Here is an 18,738-nt window from a genome sequence, read left to right as displayed (position 1 = left end):
TAGGAGACAGCATATGTGTGTGTTACACAGTGTACATGTACAGTGCCCAGCAGTCCATGATATGGACCAGCGCCACTTATGCTGAGAATAAGATTTAAGAGCTTGAGTTGAAATTGATGACTTTGCAGAAACTTTCACAAATCCCCTTTTTATACAGTTTGTAAGATGAAGGAAAATAGTGAAGTGCGCAGAATGGCCGATAACGCCGCAATGATCGGTTGCTATAGAGAGCCACAAAATGTCTTGATAGCACTTCAAGATTGTGGCATTACATTAGAGAATACTTTCCTCTTATCGATCAATGCTTCTGTATTCCCCATTCAGACTTTTGTCGAATCCCAGCCATAAATAAATACAGGAGCACAAAGGGGAGAAAGTGGAGAGAATGTCCCGATAAAGAAGACCCTGGAGGAGCCGGAGATGTCCAGATATGACATCTGAAGCTGTGAAAGGCACTTTATTATCGCATCTCTCCATCAAGGACAAGTTTAGCGCGGCGGAATTATGATACACGGCAGAGCACAAAGGCCTTTGTCTCGGGGATGTCACAGCTTTGCATTCAGGAGACAAAAAGATGGCACGTCCCCTTCATCGGGGGTGTCGCAAAAACGCGTTGATCGCTGGCCGGATTGTCCACGGACAAAGTGCCGTCCTCCTGTCTTTTTCATCAACAAGCGTATGAAAGGTAAAAGGAAAGAATGGCTATAGCCACAAAGGGCCCATGGTGGCTTTGCAAATGGACCGAAATTGATGGTCCGACTCGAGACCCTGACAAAGGACCTTTTCTTGCCATCTTGTCGCGAATATCATCCCGGCATTACCGCTTTTGATGGCGGAAGAGAGGGCATCAATCACAACCCAAGCACCAATCCTTCCTGACACACAAAAGTCAAGGTACACGTAATAAAGACGTGTTGCGGGTTATCGCTGCCACTTCCGGGCGCGGGCAAAATGGCCGCTTGAGCTTGACCCCGCCTGTAAAAGCATATGAAGTCGCAGATAGATAAAAATCAGGCACAATAAAGGCTTGCACTTCACTGGGAATTTAGAGGCAAAATGGTCCCGGAATGTAATGGGTTTTGTCAGAGTGCTGGGAAGATGTTTTTTCCTGGTACATTACTTAGTTGAAAGAAGGGAGATATCGGCGTATCTGGTTCTGGTGCTCTGACACATGTATCTGCACATCCCGCAGTCGGGCAGGGATACTATGTTATAACCATAATGAAAGCTCTTGAAATGTTGCATATGGATTCGGCTCGTTAAGAACATAGTGTTCAATAAATTGTAGCGCTGGAAAGCTGATGGTCGGCTGATCGTTCCGTACTCATCCTGTAGTAGTCTCTCCCAGAAAACCAGTAAGCCCCACGCTGTTTTTAAAAAAAATGTTATGGATTCTAAGGACTTTTTTCATGTGCTCTGTTGAATCTCCCAGCTTTCTAGAAGTAACTTAAGAAGTCAGTTAACTAAATGATGAGTTTAGCTGATTTTGTAGAACAAGTTCTGTTTGGATGTCAGCCAAAGACAGCTGTTGATTTATATAAGTAGAATGAATCTATGACAACATAGAATCAAAAGTGCTGAAATTATTCCTGTTTTACAACAATTACTGAATTAGCATTAAGAACTTCCAGACCTTTTTCTGAATGTACTGTCTTCATAACACTATGTCTTTTGCATACTATTGTTCCTTGATACACCTTCTGATGGATATTTAAGTTGCTACTAGTCTAGTAGTGGAGTAGTAGAGGCTGTTGTACTTAAATGCCCTCAGTTGACAGATTCCGTACATTAAAAAAAGGATGTTGAAACCCAGTTACTGGACTGGCATTTTTGCTGACACTTCCCTCTAACAGTCTTCCCTGATCTGTGCTACAGGCTACTTCTTCATACTCAGATACTCAGGAGTTGTTAGGATTCCTTTGGAATCATCTAAAAGTTCACACTGTTTGATGTACCATGCCTCAGGATGAGATACTAGTACTGCTGTGTATAAAACTATAATGTTCAGTTTTTTCAGGTGACCAAACTTATTAATAATGTGAGCATATGCATCAATGCATCAATGTATGAGCAAATACATTATTCAAATGTATTTCATTTGTATGATAGAACTCCTTTTTCCCCTCTTCTCTGCAGGCTCCTCTTTCCCTTCTTCTAGCACATTCGCTTGCTCACCCACTTGCTCACCCACTTGCTCACTCACTCACTCACTCACTCACTCACACACTCACTCACTCACTGACACACTCACTCACTCACTCACTCACTCACTCACTCAGCTCCAAGCTTACAATGATTTATAGGACTGTTCTCCCCCTGCAAAAGTTGGACTTTTACTTAAAGTTCTGTAGCTGTAAATCATGTAATCCTAGCTATAGATATCATGCCCACACTGCGGGCCCGTGCATCACTGTTACCTTAATCGTTGCCTGGTGGACACGTAAAGTAACAGTACACAAATATCGAACCCACCTCATCACCTACAGACCCCTGTCCATATCAGACTCTCCGAGCTATTCAACTTGGTAGATAAAAACCTGGTTTATTCCCCAAGGTACACAAAGAGTAATGGATGACAAATTGTCAGAAATTGTGTATTTTTCCTTGTGTATCAATCACGATACCACTTATCCCAGCCCACAGCTGAAGGGAGCACCTGTAAGTGCCAATTTCCCGCATCCTTTCTTGTTTTTTTCGTGTCAACTTCCGCCATTGCCAAAGGCCCTGCCACAATGGCAGTGCCTACATAAGTGCGAACAGGTGGAGATTTATTAATGTGCAACTTTTCCTACCTTGCCCTTTTTTATCTGTCAAATAAAAGCTTCAACTGTTACGATAAATTAGGTGAAGACATACAAATAACTACATACATCATTGTGTACAATATTGACTGAGTGGAAGATTATGCTTAAAGCTATAGGCTCTTAAAGAGTGATACTTCTTCAGTCGGACAAGATGACTGAAGGATTTGTAAGGCCACAAAAATTGATAGAAAATTGACAAGAATATTTGTTGACGAGTAAATCATAAAAAATACAGAAAAATAATATTGTACTATTTTTGAAGACCAATATGCTACTTTTACTGTTTTAGTGTAGAGTGGGCAACTATTTTGTGGGCTTTAGAACAGATGAGTTTCATGTGTGGATCAAAATGTAGATGAAAATCTGTTTTTAACTGTGTGATATACAAGTTTCACAGTCATCAGTTATATTACATTCCCTCCAAGGTATATAGCAAAATATCCCTTGCATGAATCTTTGATATAGTTCAAATCTTTCAAGATGACCAGGCCTGTATATGTTATCACAAAGATAAGAAACTGTAGCTGTTATAGATTGAACGTACATGTGTAAAAGTTGGAGGGTACCACAGAATTCCCAGCGACCAGAAGTTTTGCTCATTCTGTCAGAATGAGATGACAATGATGGATTTGAAGATAATAGCAAATAGTGCCCAAAGCTGCACTCCAGTTTCTTTCTGATCTCTCAAAAGAATGGATACACTCCATCCTAATATAAATTCAATTACATTCTATTAGGAGATCCCTTACAATAACTTTACTTTTGTTGTTTCAATGAAGATTATGGTGAAAAGTTGAATACAAGTTCATGACAACCATGATTGAAAGCGGAACTGTGCAACTTGAACTTCAGCGATCCTAACTAAGTTAGCATATTCGTCTTTCTTCCACCGAACGTTTCCTTTAAAAGGGGTGGCAAGACCACCACTTCTCACAAACATTTCTGCTCCGTGTATATTACAATCCAGCCAAAGGCACACTTTCTCGCTCATTCCCACCTTGACCCGAGATGTAACTTACAAACCAGTGATTCCCTAATGGTGTCGGTATCTATTAGGCACAATATGGCAGGCAAAGGTGCTTCCAAGGGGGTCGTAACGTGCATCTGTGACTGTTGGCAAAGATTTCGCCACCAGAAACAAAGAGCCAACCGTGATCTTCTTCTCGGGTTTAAGTGGTCGGAAAGTTTCTTTGTGCCATAAATCTTCGCCTTCGCAGAACGCTGCGGTCAGTTTAGTTCAGGGTGAATCGCTGCTCCCTTTTTGGGACTTCATTTGTGATGAATATCGCATATTGGCTGTCCCCAAACCCTCCCTCTAGGCAGCAGGACTGGTACTTTGTACTGTTACGTCTTTGTTGCATGCCGAATGACACCCTCATTAATCTGGCCTCTCTGTGCAACAGCTAAATTAATTCTGCAGACAGGGGAGGGTGCGGCAAAGCCTGCTCAAGTCAGCCAGGGAAAGCAGACTGACGTGCACATGTACAATGAACTTAGTACGTACATGTATTGATTGTACAATTTGTACTGTCACATTTGTAAACACTGCAGGTGCCTGTACATATGCGCTTTCATTGTTTCCTTTCTCCAAATTTATGTTGATAGAAGTTAATATCTTTTAATCTAGTATTAACTAGAATTTTAAGACTGTAACTTCCTTCAACACACAAGCACAATTGGTATGTAAGGACAGTTAAGCGTTGAATACAAGCATACAGTCAAACCTGCCCAAGACGACCACCCGGGGGACCGGACAAAAACGGTCGATTTGGACAGGTGGTCGCTGAGAAGAGTATCGACTCAAAACATGCCCTATGCAAAGTATAACGGTTTCCGTTGTGTTTAATGGCAAATAGCAAGCACACTGCACGTACGCAAAGAAGCGAGGTATTTAATGTCAAATACAACACGCACACTGTAAATTGTAAATTTAACCCCAGCTTCTATACGATACAGTATAATATTTGTACACTAACGTAGGGCTTTAGCCAGCTCGAAATTTTTTTCCGTCAGCCAATTACATTCGTCGCGAAAACCGCGAAAATTAATTAGAAGGACTGAACTGAGACCTTGAAAAACGGGTTTTAATGAGATTATCGTATGCGAAAGGGCGCCGACACACATTGTCAACAATCATAACAATAGCAAAACAAACAGTGTGTGGCTTTTACGGCCGTGGACAGCGTCCCCAAGCCGCCTGTAGCTTCCACCAAGGATTTTTGTCCGTCAAGGTTGACGGATTGGTTTTAAAATTTTTCCGTCAGACGCAGCAAATTTCCGTCAATTGACGGAAAAACGGACGCTGGCTAAAGCCCTGCACTAACGTTTGAGACAGTAAGGGAACTTTGATGCTGTCAGTTACCATTATACAAGCTGTGTTCTTGATTGCCGTATCTGAAATAACTACGGTGCACCTTTCGAATTCTATGCCCGGTACGTCCCAATAGCGTACTTACCCAAGGGTGAATGTACAGTACAGTTGGACAAAGGCACTCACACAGATCTTTATTTAAAAGGTATGAGCTACACAGATCTTTCTAAGAAATTTCCTCCCATATTACAGTAGACTGCCCCATTGACCCACCCATTGACCGCCGCAATTTTTATTCTAAACATAACATCGTAATGGCAGTCAAAATCCGACGCAAACTGGTCGATTTCGGCACAAAATCGCGCTAGTTATCATAAAAAATCGATGAAAACCTCAATTTTGAAAATGATGCGGTCGTTAAGGGGCCCAATTTGGGCCGGTCGCGGTCGCGTTGGCCAGGTGGTCGTTGAGAAAAGGTCGCTTAATGCTTACGTCAATAGGAAAAAAAATCGGGACCGAGAAAAAGCGGTCGAATTGGCCAGGTGGTCGCTGAGAAGAGGTGGTCGCTCGGGGAGGTTTGACTGTATCTAAGACAGAGACTGCCTCCTATGCAAGCTTAGCTAAGATTTCGTATATGTAAAGGCCAGTGTGTAAGTAAGTGTCTGAACACAAGACGTATAGACCAGGTGTAACAGTTGTAAATGCCTTTAAGGCAAGCCTAGCTGGGATCTTGTACCTGGTAGTCCCTACTTAGTTTTCTTTACATTTTCATATTTCCATATTGCTGTGATATCAATAGGAAATGGATTTTAAATAACTCAAGACAGCCACATTGATGTTTTTCATCCATCGATCTAATGGTAATATTCATTCATTCATACATTTGCTTATTTCTTCATTCATAAGTTTTTTTTATTGCATTTCAAATAAACATAAATAAACTCATACATGGAAGCATAAAAGATTACATAAATGAAATAGAGAAAGAGGCTACTAACTAAAGTAAACTTTAACAGATACGAAGCTAAACCACAGATCCAAAAGATGATTAACAAAACTACAATGGGAAGAAAAGAACACCAACTAAAGAAGGTAAAACAGCATCATTATAATAAAGATAGACTAGTTACAATCACATAAGGAAAAGAACTTAGTATAAATCAATGGTAGATTAATCATACATTCTTCTTTATTCCACTTCCAGGCAGTTCACCATGGAAAAGTCTCAGGAACAATGTTGTGGAGAAGAGGCATGGCTTCTGCTGCTTCTTTCAGGGTGAGTCATTCTGGGCAAAATGGACATTTCAGTTTTAACTTGACAGTCAGGACCTTCACCCAATTGGCTCCCTTGTTTCCTGTGGGGGAAATTAAAGCAATTACCAGTCTTTACTTCTGCAGTAGTGGCCGACATACAAAAGAAGAAATGTCTTCCCTCTGCTGAAAAGAATCAACTATTGTCTACGGTAGTACATTTTACAAAGCCCCAACTTTTAAGACGACTAATTTACAGTCAAACTTTCTATTTTATACTATATAGTACACTGATGATTGTTTTGTGTACCTGTTAGATTTTTTCTATAGAGTCTCCCTTACCCAAGGTCAACATATCTTGTGCCTCCTCTAACTTATGTCGACTTCTAATCGGTAGAGGAGGCACTGATATCAATATTCAGACCCTTGCATCACTATATCACAGCTCAATATTGAGCTTCAGTATTTCAACCATACAGTATAATGTACATGCTTTCCAGTACAAAGACTTGGAGATCGAGTTGACCAAGAACCCCCAGCCTAAGCCGGAGCCCAGCGAGTTGGTCTTCGGCAAGAACTTCACTGACCACATGCTGACCGTGGAGTGGACGAGCAAGGATGGCTGGAAGCACCCCAAAATCACCCCCCTGCAGCCCCTACAGCTACACCCAGGGGCCAAGGCACTGCACTACTCTGTGGAGGTTAGTGTTGGGTGAAAGTAAAAATTTAGGTAAAAGTAATTCTTTTTCTATTTCTATCCTTTTTTCTATATTTGCTTTCGGACAGACGAGGACGATATGGCACTGCACTGTCCTAAGTTTTAGTAACTTATTTTAACAGTATCACATACGTACAGAATGAAGGTATTAGATAGTATTTTATCTTCCCTACTGAAATCATTTACCCATTTTACTCTTTGGTGAAGCGAGGAAGGTCGTGTAAAGTGCCTTTCCCAAGGGCAAAACGTGGTGGGCATGGCGGTGTTGAACTGGGGACCTCTTGATTCAGAGCCCAACACTGAACGCCACAGTTATGCCACACACAACACTACTATGTAAACTTAAAGTACCCAGCCCTGTGTTCTGACACGTAAGCAGTCCTTGAAAGCACCTTTTTTTCTTTACTGCCCCATAAGTACCCGAAACCAATCTCCTAATTTTCCTGAAGTTGGCTTGGACTCTCAAGTTGTTGTTGTGTCTTTTTTTCTTATCATGTTGGCAATATCTGTATTGATTTGCCTAACCACACAATGTAGCATGTTGCCACGTTGCCACATTCTCATTGACACTTTACATGCATTCACAACTTCAAGGCACAACTAAAAGTTTTCATTGCTGTTTGGTAATGCGTTGAAGGCTTGTTTGGAAACACCATAAAGTAAAAATACTAAAATGAATGTACTCCTCCAGGAAAGTGCTTGTAAGATTTTCCCTCTGATCTTTTAGAATACCTACGAAGTGCTGTAGAACAACTCCTACCTTTGGGGAGACTGTAGGCTTTGCTAATGGAGATCTAGGAGGGAGGGCTTTCCTACATCGAAGGCAGATCCTCGAGATTCCTCGAGCAAAGTCTGTTGAAAGTCTGATGAAAAATGGCAGCTGTTATAATTGAAAGTATGAGTTTATGACATGTTTGTATGTGTTTTGCTGTAAGGATGCTATAACAGTAGTGTGCTCGGGGATGGAACGCTTGAGTGTGTCAGGAGAATACTAAATCTTCAAGGCAGAGTGAAATGTCAAAAGCACTCATTCTGTCCCATAAAATCCACAAATTGCCATGTGTACAGGAATAGCATGATGACACAGTCTTGACACAGAACCCAGAAAACACTTTATGATGGTATATGATAAGCACCACTTCTAGCGTGATGCAGCATTTAACTGCTTTATTTAGCTCACTTTATGTGCTTTTCAAGAACTTTTCACAGTCTGTCATTACAGTTCATTCACATTGATTACGTGCAGGCCTCCATTACATAAATTGGAAAACAGCCTCTCCTTCTATGAAAATATCCTCTCCTTATCATCTTTAGGATGCTCAGCTTCCATTTGGTACTTGAAGTTGGCGACATGACGTTTGTTTTAGAGTGAGCTTTGACGTCAACCAGGGTTAGAAATGCTCATCTGAGAAAAATATCTCACTTCATTGTTGATTAAATTATATACTCTCATTATTCTTCTTTTTGTGCTTTAAATTTGTATACACTTTCTCATTTATTCAAAGCCTTTGTTTTACCTACTTTCCTAACACAAGTGGCCAGAGTGTAATGAGTCTGTTTTCAGATTGAAATCTCACCGAAAAGCAATAAATCATAAAGTCACAATATAGCATTTGCCATTCAAACGAACAACTCACCAAATTTTTTGCCATCTCTGCACTATTCCTCATGTTTGAATGACCGATATGCTTTTGAGACCTTACACAGCTACACTTGACACATGGCACAAGTAAACTGCCAAGTTTCTCCTTTTTTTCCTCCATGAACAATTCACCTAGACCAACATTAATAATATTTATCTGCCTCCTCTGGTTGCACTTGTAGCTGTTTGAGGGCATGAAGGCCTACCGAGGTGTGGACAACAAACTGAGACTGTTCCGTCCTGAAGCCAACATGGAGAGGATGAACAGCACTGCTGCTAGAGCCGCCCTACCTGTAAGTTACCCGTCCGATCTTTTCTCCTTGCTGCAAAGCCTTGGTGGCACTGTCCTAGCTTGGCATATGTATGATTTTAGAGCAATTCTCCCAAAATAATGTCTTATGCCACAGTCACATTTCCATATAGGGGCTTAGCTTCTATGTTTGTGGAAACGAAAAATAAAAGTGTTTTTAAAGGAATAGACACAAGTTATGCTTATGACTGAATTTTAGGTGTTCTTTGTGTTTTGTTCTCCGGGTTCCCAAAAGCTTCTGTCCAGGTCTTGGTTTGTAGATGTGACTGTTATAGCGTAATCGGGAGACAACATCCAGGCAAATCCCTGCATGCAGTTTTGTCCATAATGTACTTTCAATGCACAGTCAATATTCATTGGATGTTAAATTTTGAGATACATGTTATTGCAACCTCTGTAATATTTTTTAAAGCAAATTTGTGCCATGAAGTTGAACAACTTGAAGAAATACTTAAGAAGTTAAGGATTGCAGAATATACAAAGGGTGGCTATCCATAACAAACTGACATAATCTTCATTCTTCACTTTTCAAACATTTTTCCTGACTACTAGTACTAGTATGCCCAAATTCCTGTTCAGGCCAATCAGGGCATCAGCTTGGCAGTAAAAACTGCCTCCTAGAGAGTAAGACGGGTACTGCAGAAATTTTACCACAGCCACTATCAGCGGGTTATTGTGTGTTGTTTACCCTCTCACGAGGATTAAATGACAAAGACAAGCTTATACAGTTGTAGAATGGAGAAAAATGTTCGAGATGTCTGTATTCTGATTTCATGTTGTTGTTGTTTTTGTTTGTTATTTTGTTTTTTTAATCTTTCAGAATTTTGATGGTGAAGAGTTGATCCAGTGCATCTCCAAGCTGATAGATGTTGACAAAGACTGGGTCCCAGCTGCTAAAGACTGCAGTTTGTACATCAGACCTACAATGATCGGCACAGAGGTGGGTCAGGATTCGATGTCTTTGCTTTAATGTTTTGTATGTAAGGTTTGGAGGCAGGATCAAAGCTTTTACAGAAATTGTCAGGTTCCAGTAGACGGATGAATATACAACAAAAGTTAAGTGAAAAAAGGACATGCTTACAATGTTCTTGTCTAAGTGTGTGTTTGAAATTTGCCAGTATCCAACCTTGTTCGGTCACCATTCATTGGAGCTCGTATAAACCACTATCATATAAATATAGATAGAGTAACAGAAATTTTAAGGAAAAATTTTATCTTTAAGTTAATTGTACGAAAGGAAATTTGTAACATCAACACTCAATTCTATCAAGTGCCATAATACCATCACCTGAAAAAAAAAAATTGCTCTAGAGGCCTTATCAAGATTGTCTTGAACACCTAAATATCTGCCAGCTAGTGAAGTGTATGTTATATACCTCAGGATTACTGATGCTGCATTCATTTGGTATATCTCCTTAAATCACTTTAAATTCATTTATTTTTCTCTCTTGTTGTGGTATTTTGGCACCCGTTAGAATTATGAGAGTTTCTGTTAAATTCTTTGTAATTTTTTGCTGCCTACTTTCATGCCCAGCCCACCCTGGGAGTTTCGCAGGCAGAAGAGGCCATGTTGTTTGTGCTGCTGGGTCCGGTCGGCTCGTACTTCAAGACGGGAGCGTTCAACCCGGTGTCCCTCATGGCAGACCCGCAGTACATCCGTGCCTTCAGGGGAGGCGTCGGGAACTACAAGCTCGGATCGTGAGTGGGAGTTTCTGTTCATTTCTCAGAGTGATAGGGCCGGGACATCCCTTTATTATCATGTAGTTAGAATTGGTTAACCAATCAGTAGCCTGCATTTTGTATTGATTATAAAGTTGTAATGTCCATAAATAGGCTAATAGAATATATAGTAAAAAGGCCTTTTCCTAGAGTCACCACCTAAGCCATGCCTGACTCTGAGTTAAGTACACAGTCATGTAGCCTAATCCTAAGAATCTTGGAAGGAGTAAAATTCTTTGTCAATAATGTCAGTACAAAGGTTGTTTCATGTAACAGAAAATTTGCAGCAGAAAAGAACAAAAAAGTTCTATAGTACATGTTTCACTGAATGAGATGGATGCCATTAGGTCGAGCTGAAAGAATGATACACATATTATACACCGATTGCAGAAACATGTAACATGCATCTATATTCATCCTTGGAACCAGCACATGTGAACAATAATCGTAAGGGATGTTTGTCACGGGGCAGTTGCCATGGTGAGCACCGGAAATACCCCCCATGTATCTTCAAATAACTGGTGAGTTATGTATTACAGTACAGCTGTAACAGTTCTATACAGAGTTCTGCACAGAGTTCTGCACATAGACACCCTTAGGAATGACACAGGCCTGGAAGTCGACAACTTACATAGAGCAATGATTGACAGGGACACATGGGCTGCCATTTCAACTTGAGGCCGGATGGACTTGACTTAAGCAGTAAGTAAGCAGCACAGAGTTCAATTGTAGGAGTCAGTTCAATCAGTCCTCATTATATTTCCAGTAACTACGGCCCCACTATCCGGATCCAGAAGGAGGCAGAGCGGCGCGGCTGTCAGCAGGTTCTCTGGCTGTATGGAGACGATCACCAGGTCTGGCTCATGTTGGGACTTCATTTCTATATTTGATAAGAGAAGAATGTTGTTTGTACACACTCAGCCAGAACTTCAACATAGGGCTGTGTACCTAAATACCCTACCTGTATCGTACCTAAAAAATTGTTTAGGTACAGGTCCGGACCTGAACATCTGTGTACCTGTACCTGTACCTAAACAAACTAAATCACTATTAAACACTACTTTTTAAATTTAAGACTGCTGGACAAGTAAATCCCGAATCAACAATGACATTGGTGATAATCTTGCAGTTGAAACTTACGAAAACTTGCAAAGAAATTGTTTTGAGATTCAAATATGTAATTCCCCATACAAAGATGACAATCTACCACTAGAAAAGACAGTTAGATACATGTTTAACTTACAATACTTGGTTAAACTTTTTTTAGGTACAGGTGCAGGTTCGGACCTGTACCTAAACCCTTGTACCTGTACCTGTACCTGTACCTGAAATTTGTTAAGGTACACAGGCCCAGAAGGTATCTAGGTACCTCTAATACCTTGTTTAGTTGTTCAGGTCAATTCTGATTTTGATTCGCCAAGTACTCCCCGTGCATTGCACCTGCATAATGTAGGTGGCAATGTAGTGAGAAGGATTTGGTCCCAGACTTGTTCCCCCTTCAAATTATCATTGGGCATTACTCTGAATTAAACCAGTTTGAAATCAATGTCAAATTAAGGTGATAGAGATGTGACTAATTTGAAATTTAACCTATTCACAGACGAATGAGTACAATATCTTCTGGTCCAAATATGACCATTTCACTTACTTGAATTCAGCATTTGTTCATCCTTGAATTGCATTCTGAGCTTTATGTTAGTCTACATGACTGTTGTTTCCTTCCTGCAGCTAACAGAGGTTGGCACCATGAATATCTTCATGTACTGGGAGAATGAAAGTGGAGGTGAGATCATCATGTTCCACCGTTTGTACTATAGTGTCAATCACAACAGGATGGAATTGACTTAATAATATAATATGTAATACGTTTTGTTAGCATGAATGATCCAATCTCCCTGCAGATGTAGGGGTACAAAAACAAATGTAAAACCTTAAAACGTTTATTGATGTACTTTTTTTCCTTTAACCGTACACTACCTCAACTATCTGATCAGAAAACCTTAAGATCATCTACCTGTAGTCAACATCTGCTTGCAGATTGTGAATGACGGTCTTTACTTGTACAATTATGAGTATTCATCAAAGTTCCACTCGTCATATATACCCTGTATTATACAATAGAAGCCGTTTAATTGCACACCCCATTTGCTAGTGTATTTCGTTATGCAGCTGCGCTGCACCACAACAGGACTTTTTGGCTTCCATGCAATTAACAGAAGTGTGAGATAATCCGTTGTGTCATTAACTGGCTTCTACTTCATACAGTATAATGTAATATGGGTGTGCACAACATTGACTTGTTTCCTGTACAGAGCCTGAGCTGGTGACCCCTCCCCTGGAGGGGATCATCCTCCCGGGGGTGACCAGGAGAAGCCTGCTGGACCTGGCACGAGGATGGGTCAGTTCATGGCTTGTGTTGTCTTCACTTGGTACAGTGTAGCTGTCAAGGACCTCTGTTATGTTCACCTGACCACAGAGTTCTATCCAGCTTCCGTTCTTTGATTTTTTATTTGACGGAATTTTGTTGCTGGGGAAGGACAAAAATTTTGCCCATTCTGTCCCCTGTAATAGACAAACTTTACCCCTAAAAATAAAGGAAAAAGCATTTCAGAGGGTCTAGATTCTGCAGAGACCCCCTAGAATCGTTGCGCCTTGAGGATTTCCATTCAAAATCCAGGGGACAGAAAAAAATTCAGGCTGGCAAGAACACTGCCTCACCAGTCCCAAACCCTCACCAGCTGTAGGGGCAGAAATGCATTTGTACAATCCACATATTAAGTCTTCCACGCCAAGTCTTCCAAGCCCTGCGGTCCTCGGCCCAACTTACCAGTTGGTACACTGTTTATGTTACAAGAAGAAGAAAAAATTGTGCTGGCAGATAGTCGAAAATGAGAGATGTGCTGCATCAGAGAACATTAACAAATAGATTGTTGATAATGGCATAATAAAACTGTTCAAGTTTCAAGATTTGTGGATTTGGTCCACCTTCTAATTGTAGAAAGTTCATCTTAAAACCCCACAACCATTTATGATCTTATACTAGTATGAGTTTTCATGATCTTTTTGCACAGTGCATTAATTTTGAACTTCTTTCACAGAATGAGTGCAAAGTGACAGAGAGAACCTTCACGATGCAAGATTTGATCAAGGGACTCGAGGAGAACAGAGTAGGTTATGTTTTTAATGTATCTGTATGTACCTTGTATTTTGTCTTCTAATCATATACATGTATATGCTGCTTAAAAATACTTTACTACCAAAGTATCCTTTGCACCTATGAAGCTATGAAGCGAATTTAAAACCACCGCGAAATTTTTTTAATAACAGTAAGAGACTACAGTGCATGGTGCTACCGCGAAATTAAATCCACCGTGAAAAGTCCATTTTCCCGCTATCGCGAAATTAAATCCCCGCGAACTTTTGCAGTACATGGTTGTATGCTGCTTAAAAAAACTTCATAGCCAAAGTATCCTCTACACCCATGAAGCTTAACTATATTTTGCAAAGACACACATGCATGTACCTCAGTTCCTACAGTACTGTTACTGTACAATTTGTCTACAGCATGTGTCCATGAAATCAGTGTCATAGACTCTTGTTTCCAGTGAAATTTTCAATGAAAATTTTTTATCAAAATATACATGTATGTCATGCACGTGTGCATTACATGACTTAAGATATTTGTTAAATTTAATCATTATGATTTTATCTTCACTACAGGTCAAGGAGTTGTTTGGGGCTGGAACTGCCTGTGTGGTCTGTCCCATAGACAGAATTCTGTATGGGGAAAAGGTAGAAAGTTTTTGCTTAAAACAGACTTTGAACAGGTTTTCATGATATGGTGCAAAATAATGATACACACATGCATTGCTTAACAATCTGCAAGAACTGTTCCCTTTGGCTAAAATTGGCTCTCACTTACTGGCATATTCGTAAATTATAAGCTTCTTGAGGCATATGTGCATGTATTACTGGTATTCTTAGACATGTGCATTATTATTAAAGTCTATTACTAAGATCTTTTTTTCTTTTGTGGGTTTGTAGGATCTGCACATCCCCACAATGGACACGGGAGCGGTAGTGTGCAGAAGGCTGTATCAAGAGCTGACAGACATTCAGGTCACTTCTTCTTTCTGTTAAAGTCTTAGCCTGGGTGCCATCCTAGATAGTTCCCTGTGACTTTTACATTCCTCTCTTACCAAGCTAACCTCGCTTGAGTTTTGGAACCACTGAAAACTTAGGATGGCACCTAGGTTATTCAAGTCTGTCCTATTTTAAGATATTTGGCTGTAAAATCAAAAAGCGCATGTCTTTACTCTAACTAAGAAGTTCAACATGATTTTGAATGTATCTTTTTGCATATTTCACAGTTCGGAAGAGTGTCGCACGACTGGGTTAGACCGATCGAGTCGTGAATGTGCAGTCAGTCCCAGAACAGGCCGTGGAAGTAAACCTCTTCCACAGAGCCATGTGATACAACACTGGATACAGAGCAGCTACACCCAGGGAGTTTCCTATTTCTCCATCCTGCTCTGTCTCTGATTCCTGAAATATAAAACTGTCTAACTTATGATATTACTCAATATGTCAGTACAAATGATACTTTCAAGTATTCCTGGACATAGCCATATGTTTTCTTGCAGAGGTACATTGTAACAGTGACCTGTTACAATGTTGATGCAGGTGACCTTAATGCACCGCATATGTTTTCAATAGTGATGGATAAATTACTTACTTAGTAATACATAACTGTATCTCCCACCCATCCACAGCAGTTCTTTTACTACCCTGTAGATCTCAGTCACAAGACAATAATAGAAATCGAATTAATATGCACAAACAGGGACCCTAAATTGACCAACATCTACATAGTCCATCATGATCATGAAAGTTCCTCTACAAATGATGCAGATGTTAACGATACGCAAGAATTGCCTAAAAGTTTGTGTTCTTGCTATATTCACATTGAATTCTGACCAGATAAGATAAGGCATTTGATCCTTATTCTTATTTTCCCTTTCATAGAGACAGCCATGGCATCATCTTATGATATTATTTTTATAGATCATTGTAAAAGAACCAAATATGGCCACTATGTCAATATGCAGTTGGTTTGCATTTCTCCTGTATTTCAGAAGTACTCTATCCACGTACTTAATATGCACTACCAAAATGTCTTTTTCCGCCCGAGATGATTGGGAAAATAAACTTACAGACCTAAAAATCAAGATTGATTTTAATTCGTTGCAGAAAACATGCAATTGAAAGGTGGAAGACCAAATTAGGTAAAAACTACAAGTACAAAACATAAGATATACATGTAAGGTTATGGTGTAATGCAGCTAGCATGGTATCCATCCTATTCTACATTTTGTAACTTAGTCTAGCTCTCGTTCACTTCTCTTATCGACAAGTATACAAATGCCAGTTGTTAATTAACGGATGCCAGACTATTCTGCAAATAAAGCAATTGGAGATTGAAGCAAACCAGAGTTTAAATAAAGGTGACACCAGACGTGAACGTTAGAGCAATATTTGAGAAAGATTTCAGTGGTGAAGTAAGCACCCCTTTTAATATATGTTCCATCTGAAAATCTTTATGGTGTAAAATGTGTACATTAGTGTACAGTATGATTGGGTGCAGAATGCTAGCTAGTAATAAGGTGTGGTATGCTGTGTCTAATGTATTTTACATTTTTGCCTCGCTGCTCTGCTGTGGAACAGTTATTGTACATTCTAGTGTGAGACAGTGGTATATGTAAAGTATGTTGTACAGTATTGTAAATTACACTGATCAGGATAACAGTTAGTTTTTAAGCAATGATATGACGTTGTAGAAGGTATAATAGATGTTTTCATTTAACATTGCACAGTTAGTGTGTGATTGGCATTAATTTGCCTGTAGCACTCTTGTGAAGCTTTGTTGCTAATACAAATTATGCCAGTATGAAGAACTCCTTTGTATAGTTTCATTTCAAACATACATGTTTGTAGCCTAGATGCCAGCCTTTCTGGCATTAGGGCACTCTCTTGGCTGCTCCCCGGAAAAAGTACCAACAGAGAGCGCTAGAGCCAAAAAGGCTGGCATCCAGGCTACGGCTAATGCATGTTGCCTTGGTGAATGTTTTTTCCCAACTCGTTGATTGGAACCACCAACTTTTTGGCCAGTCGTCTCCATGATAACTGAGGACGACTTTGCTCCATACATGTTCCATGCTGAAAGTGTTATGATAGCCACCAGCATATGCATGTACATGTACATGTACATGGTTTTCATCTACTTACCATTCTGTTGTAGATCATTCTGGTACTGCAATGCAGCATGCACATTGTGCTTCTTGTCTTGCCAAACAAGTTATGTTGCTGTGAAACTAACGGCCTTACTTATGCGTAATTGTGAGTATGATTGTGATACTAACAAGGACAACAGTAGTACTTAGAAATTGTCGTGCTATGCTGGCAGTGTTGTAACTAAAATAATGTTAAGATTTTAACTGACAACAGAGCAGTTTACGATCTTAGGATATTTTTAGGATTCCGGAGTATAATGGATATGAGTCTCAAGCCTTTAGAAGACAGAAGCCCTCTGTTATGTTGGTATTGCACAAAACTATCGTTGTTGTAGGCTAAACATATCATTGTTACTTACCAATTAAAAAGGAATTGTGACAATGCATCAGAGCTCAGACAATTTCAAGTTTGTTTTGATTCTGGAATTTTGCTGCCTTGAAGTAGTATGCCTTGCTGTAGAAATAGCAATATACCCCTGAGGAAGAAAGAATGTACAAAATGTGATAGTGATAATGTATTCCATTATAGGATAAATCTATATTTTTACAGGTAGATAGAAACTGTTGCAGTGTTGTGCCTGTTAAATGCCTCACGAAATTCAGTTTTTTTTTTATTCCAAGTTATCAAAGTACATATACGGCTTCTGTACTGTTGAATTACCTTTGCCATGTGTTTACTGTCATAAGCTTCTCACATACAGTATTTAAAGAATACGATGAGAGATAAGCTGTTTTCCGACTCAAAGAATTTACTTAACGGAATTTTCGACCGAATCACGGCAATTCCTTGACATGAAGAACATTTTATTTCTCATTATGTAATGTACCAACTTAGATTAACTTAAATGCTAATAGTGAAATACGTTGAAGTGTTGAGTCTGCAGCACAGCTTTCATGTACCTGTATGTTTCTGTTGTATGTTTCCTCTTTATAAAGCAACTTCTAGCATTTCGCAAACTTTGACCGAGTTCTTGTGACCACTAGGTGTAAACATTTGACAGGAATCCTGTAGTTACATATCTAAATTTAGTAGTCAATTAACCAGAGATGACCATATTTGTGTGGGTGTGGGATTTTGAACTGGTGATTGTATTTTAGTGCACATGTTACATGTCCCCGTGTCACATACTACTAGTGATCATTAGAAATGGGAGTAATTCTGTTCAATTTTAAGTTATATCGTTGCAGTGATGAGTCAATGTGTTAATAGATTCTAGTACTACATGATGTAAATAAACTGACTAATACTGACGCTTCATGGTATGCTTTTATCATCCAATAATAGAAGAATTTCTTTCTTACATGTATAACGTACTGCCATCGGTAACAACAAATTCAGTCATCTCTCTCTGCATTCTCTTGTATACGTACCATTGACTTTGCTTTGTTTATACTACGGTACCTTTTGGAGAAAGTTTACAGGCTCCTTTTCTGCACTTTCGGGCACGGCCCCGTAGGACAGCTTGCAGCCACCGTTCTATTTTGTGTCTCGGCCGGGCTCCTTATTGTTTGGAATCAATCTTGCGACACGGATGTTGTGACCTACCTACCGGACACATTTATTAATATGCAAACAAGACCGTCATATTCATAAATGGCATTACTTCATCTGTGACACAAGCTGTCTAACCATTGCCTGGCGAAATCAGCTTCGGCATTGTCGCTGTGCTCCCACGGAGACTTGTACTGTGCT

General features: G+C 39.8%; 1 protein-coding gene across 1 annotated transcript; it reads left to right on the top strand.

Annotated features, from left to right (window-relative positions):
* Window positions 1-6,410: 6,410 nt before the first annotated feature.
* LOC118413145 (branched-chain-amino-acid aminotransferase, mitochondrial-like) lies at window positions 6,411-18,002 on the top strand. Its single transcript, XM_035816330.1, has 12 exons — window positions 6,411-6,422; window positions 6,846-7,067; window positions 8,909-9,019; window positions 9,857-9,976; window positions 10,571-10,734; window positions 11,522-11,609; window positions 12,484-12,538; window positions 13,068-13,153; window positions 13,854-13,922; window positions 14,476-14,547; window positions 14,800-14,874; window positions 15,126-18,002. Exons 1-12 carry the CDS (start codon window positions 6,411-6,413, stop codon window positions 15,168-15,170), a joined length of 1,119 nt encoding a protein of 372 aa, XP_035672223.1. The 3' UTR covers window positions 15,171-18,002.
* Window positions 18,003-18,738: the final 736 nt, after the last annotated feature.

Source organism: Branchiostoma floridae, chromosome 4 (genome assembly GCF_000003815.2).
Source record: "Branchiostoma floridae strain S238N-H82 chromosome 4, Bfl_VNyyK, whole genome shotgun sequence".
Taxonomy (NCBI): domain Eukaryota; kingdom Metazoa; phylum Chordata; class Leptocardii; order Amphioxiformes; family Branchiostomatidae; genus Branchiostoma; species Branchiostoma floridae.
The sequence above is the reverse complement of the archived record's forward strand: the minus strand, read 5'-3'. Positions and strand labels throughout refer to the sequence as shown.

Excerpts from the sequence above, each read along its gene's own strand:
- LOC118413145 (XM_035816330.1), top strand. Across the intron at positions 10,735-11,521 it reads GGGAACTACAAGCTCGGATC|TAACTACGGCCCCACTATCC; the intron begins GTGAGTGGGAGT and ends TTATATTTCCAG. Across the intron at positions 14,875-15,125 it reads AAGAGCTGACAGACATTCAG|TTCGGAAGAGTGTCGCACGA; the intron begins GTCACTTCTTCT and ends CATATTTCACAG.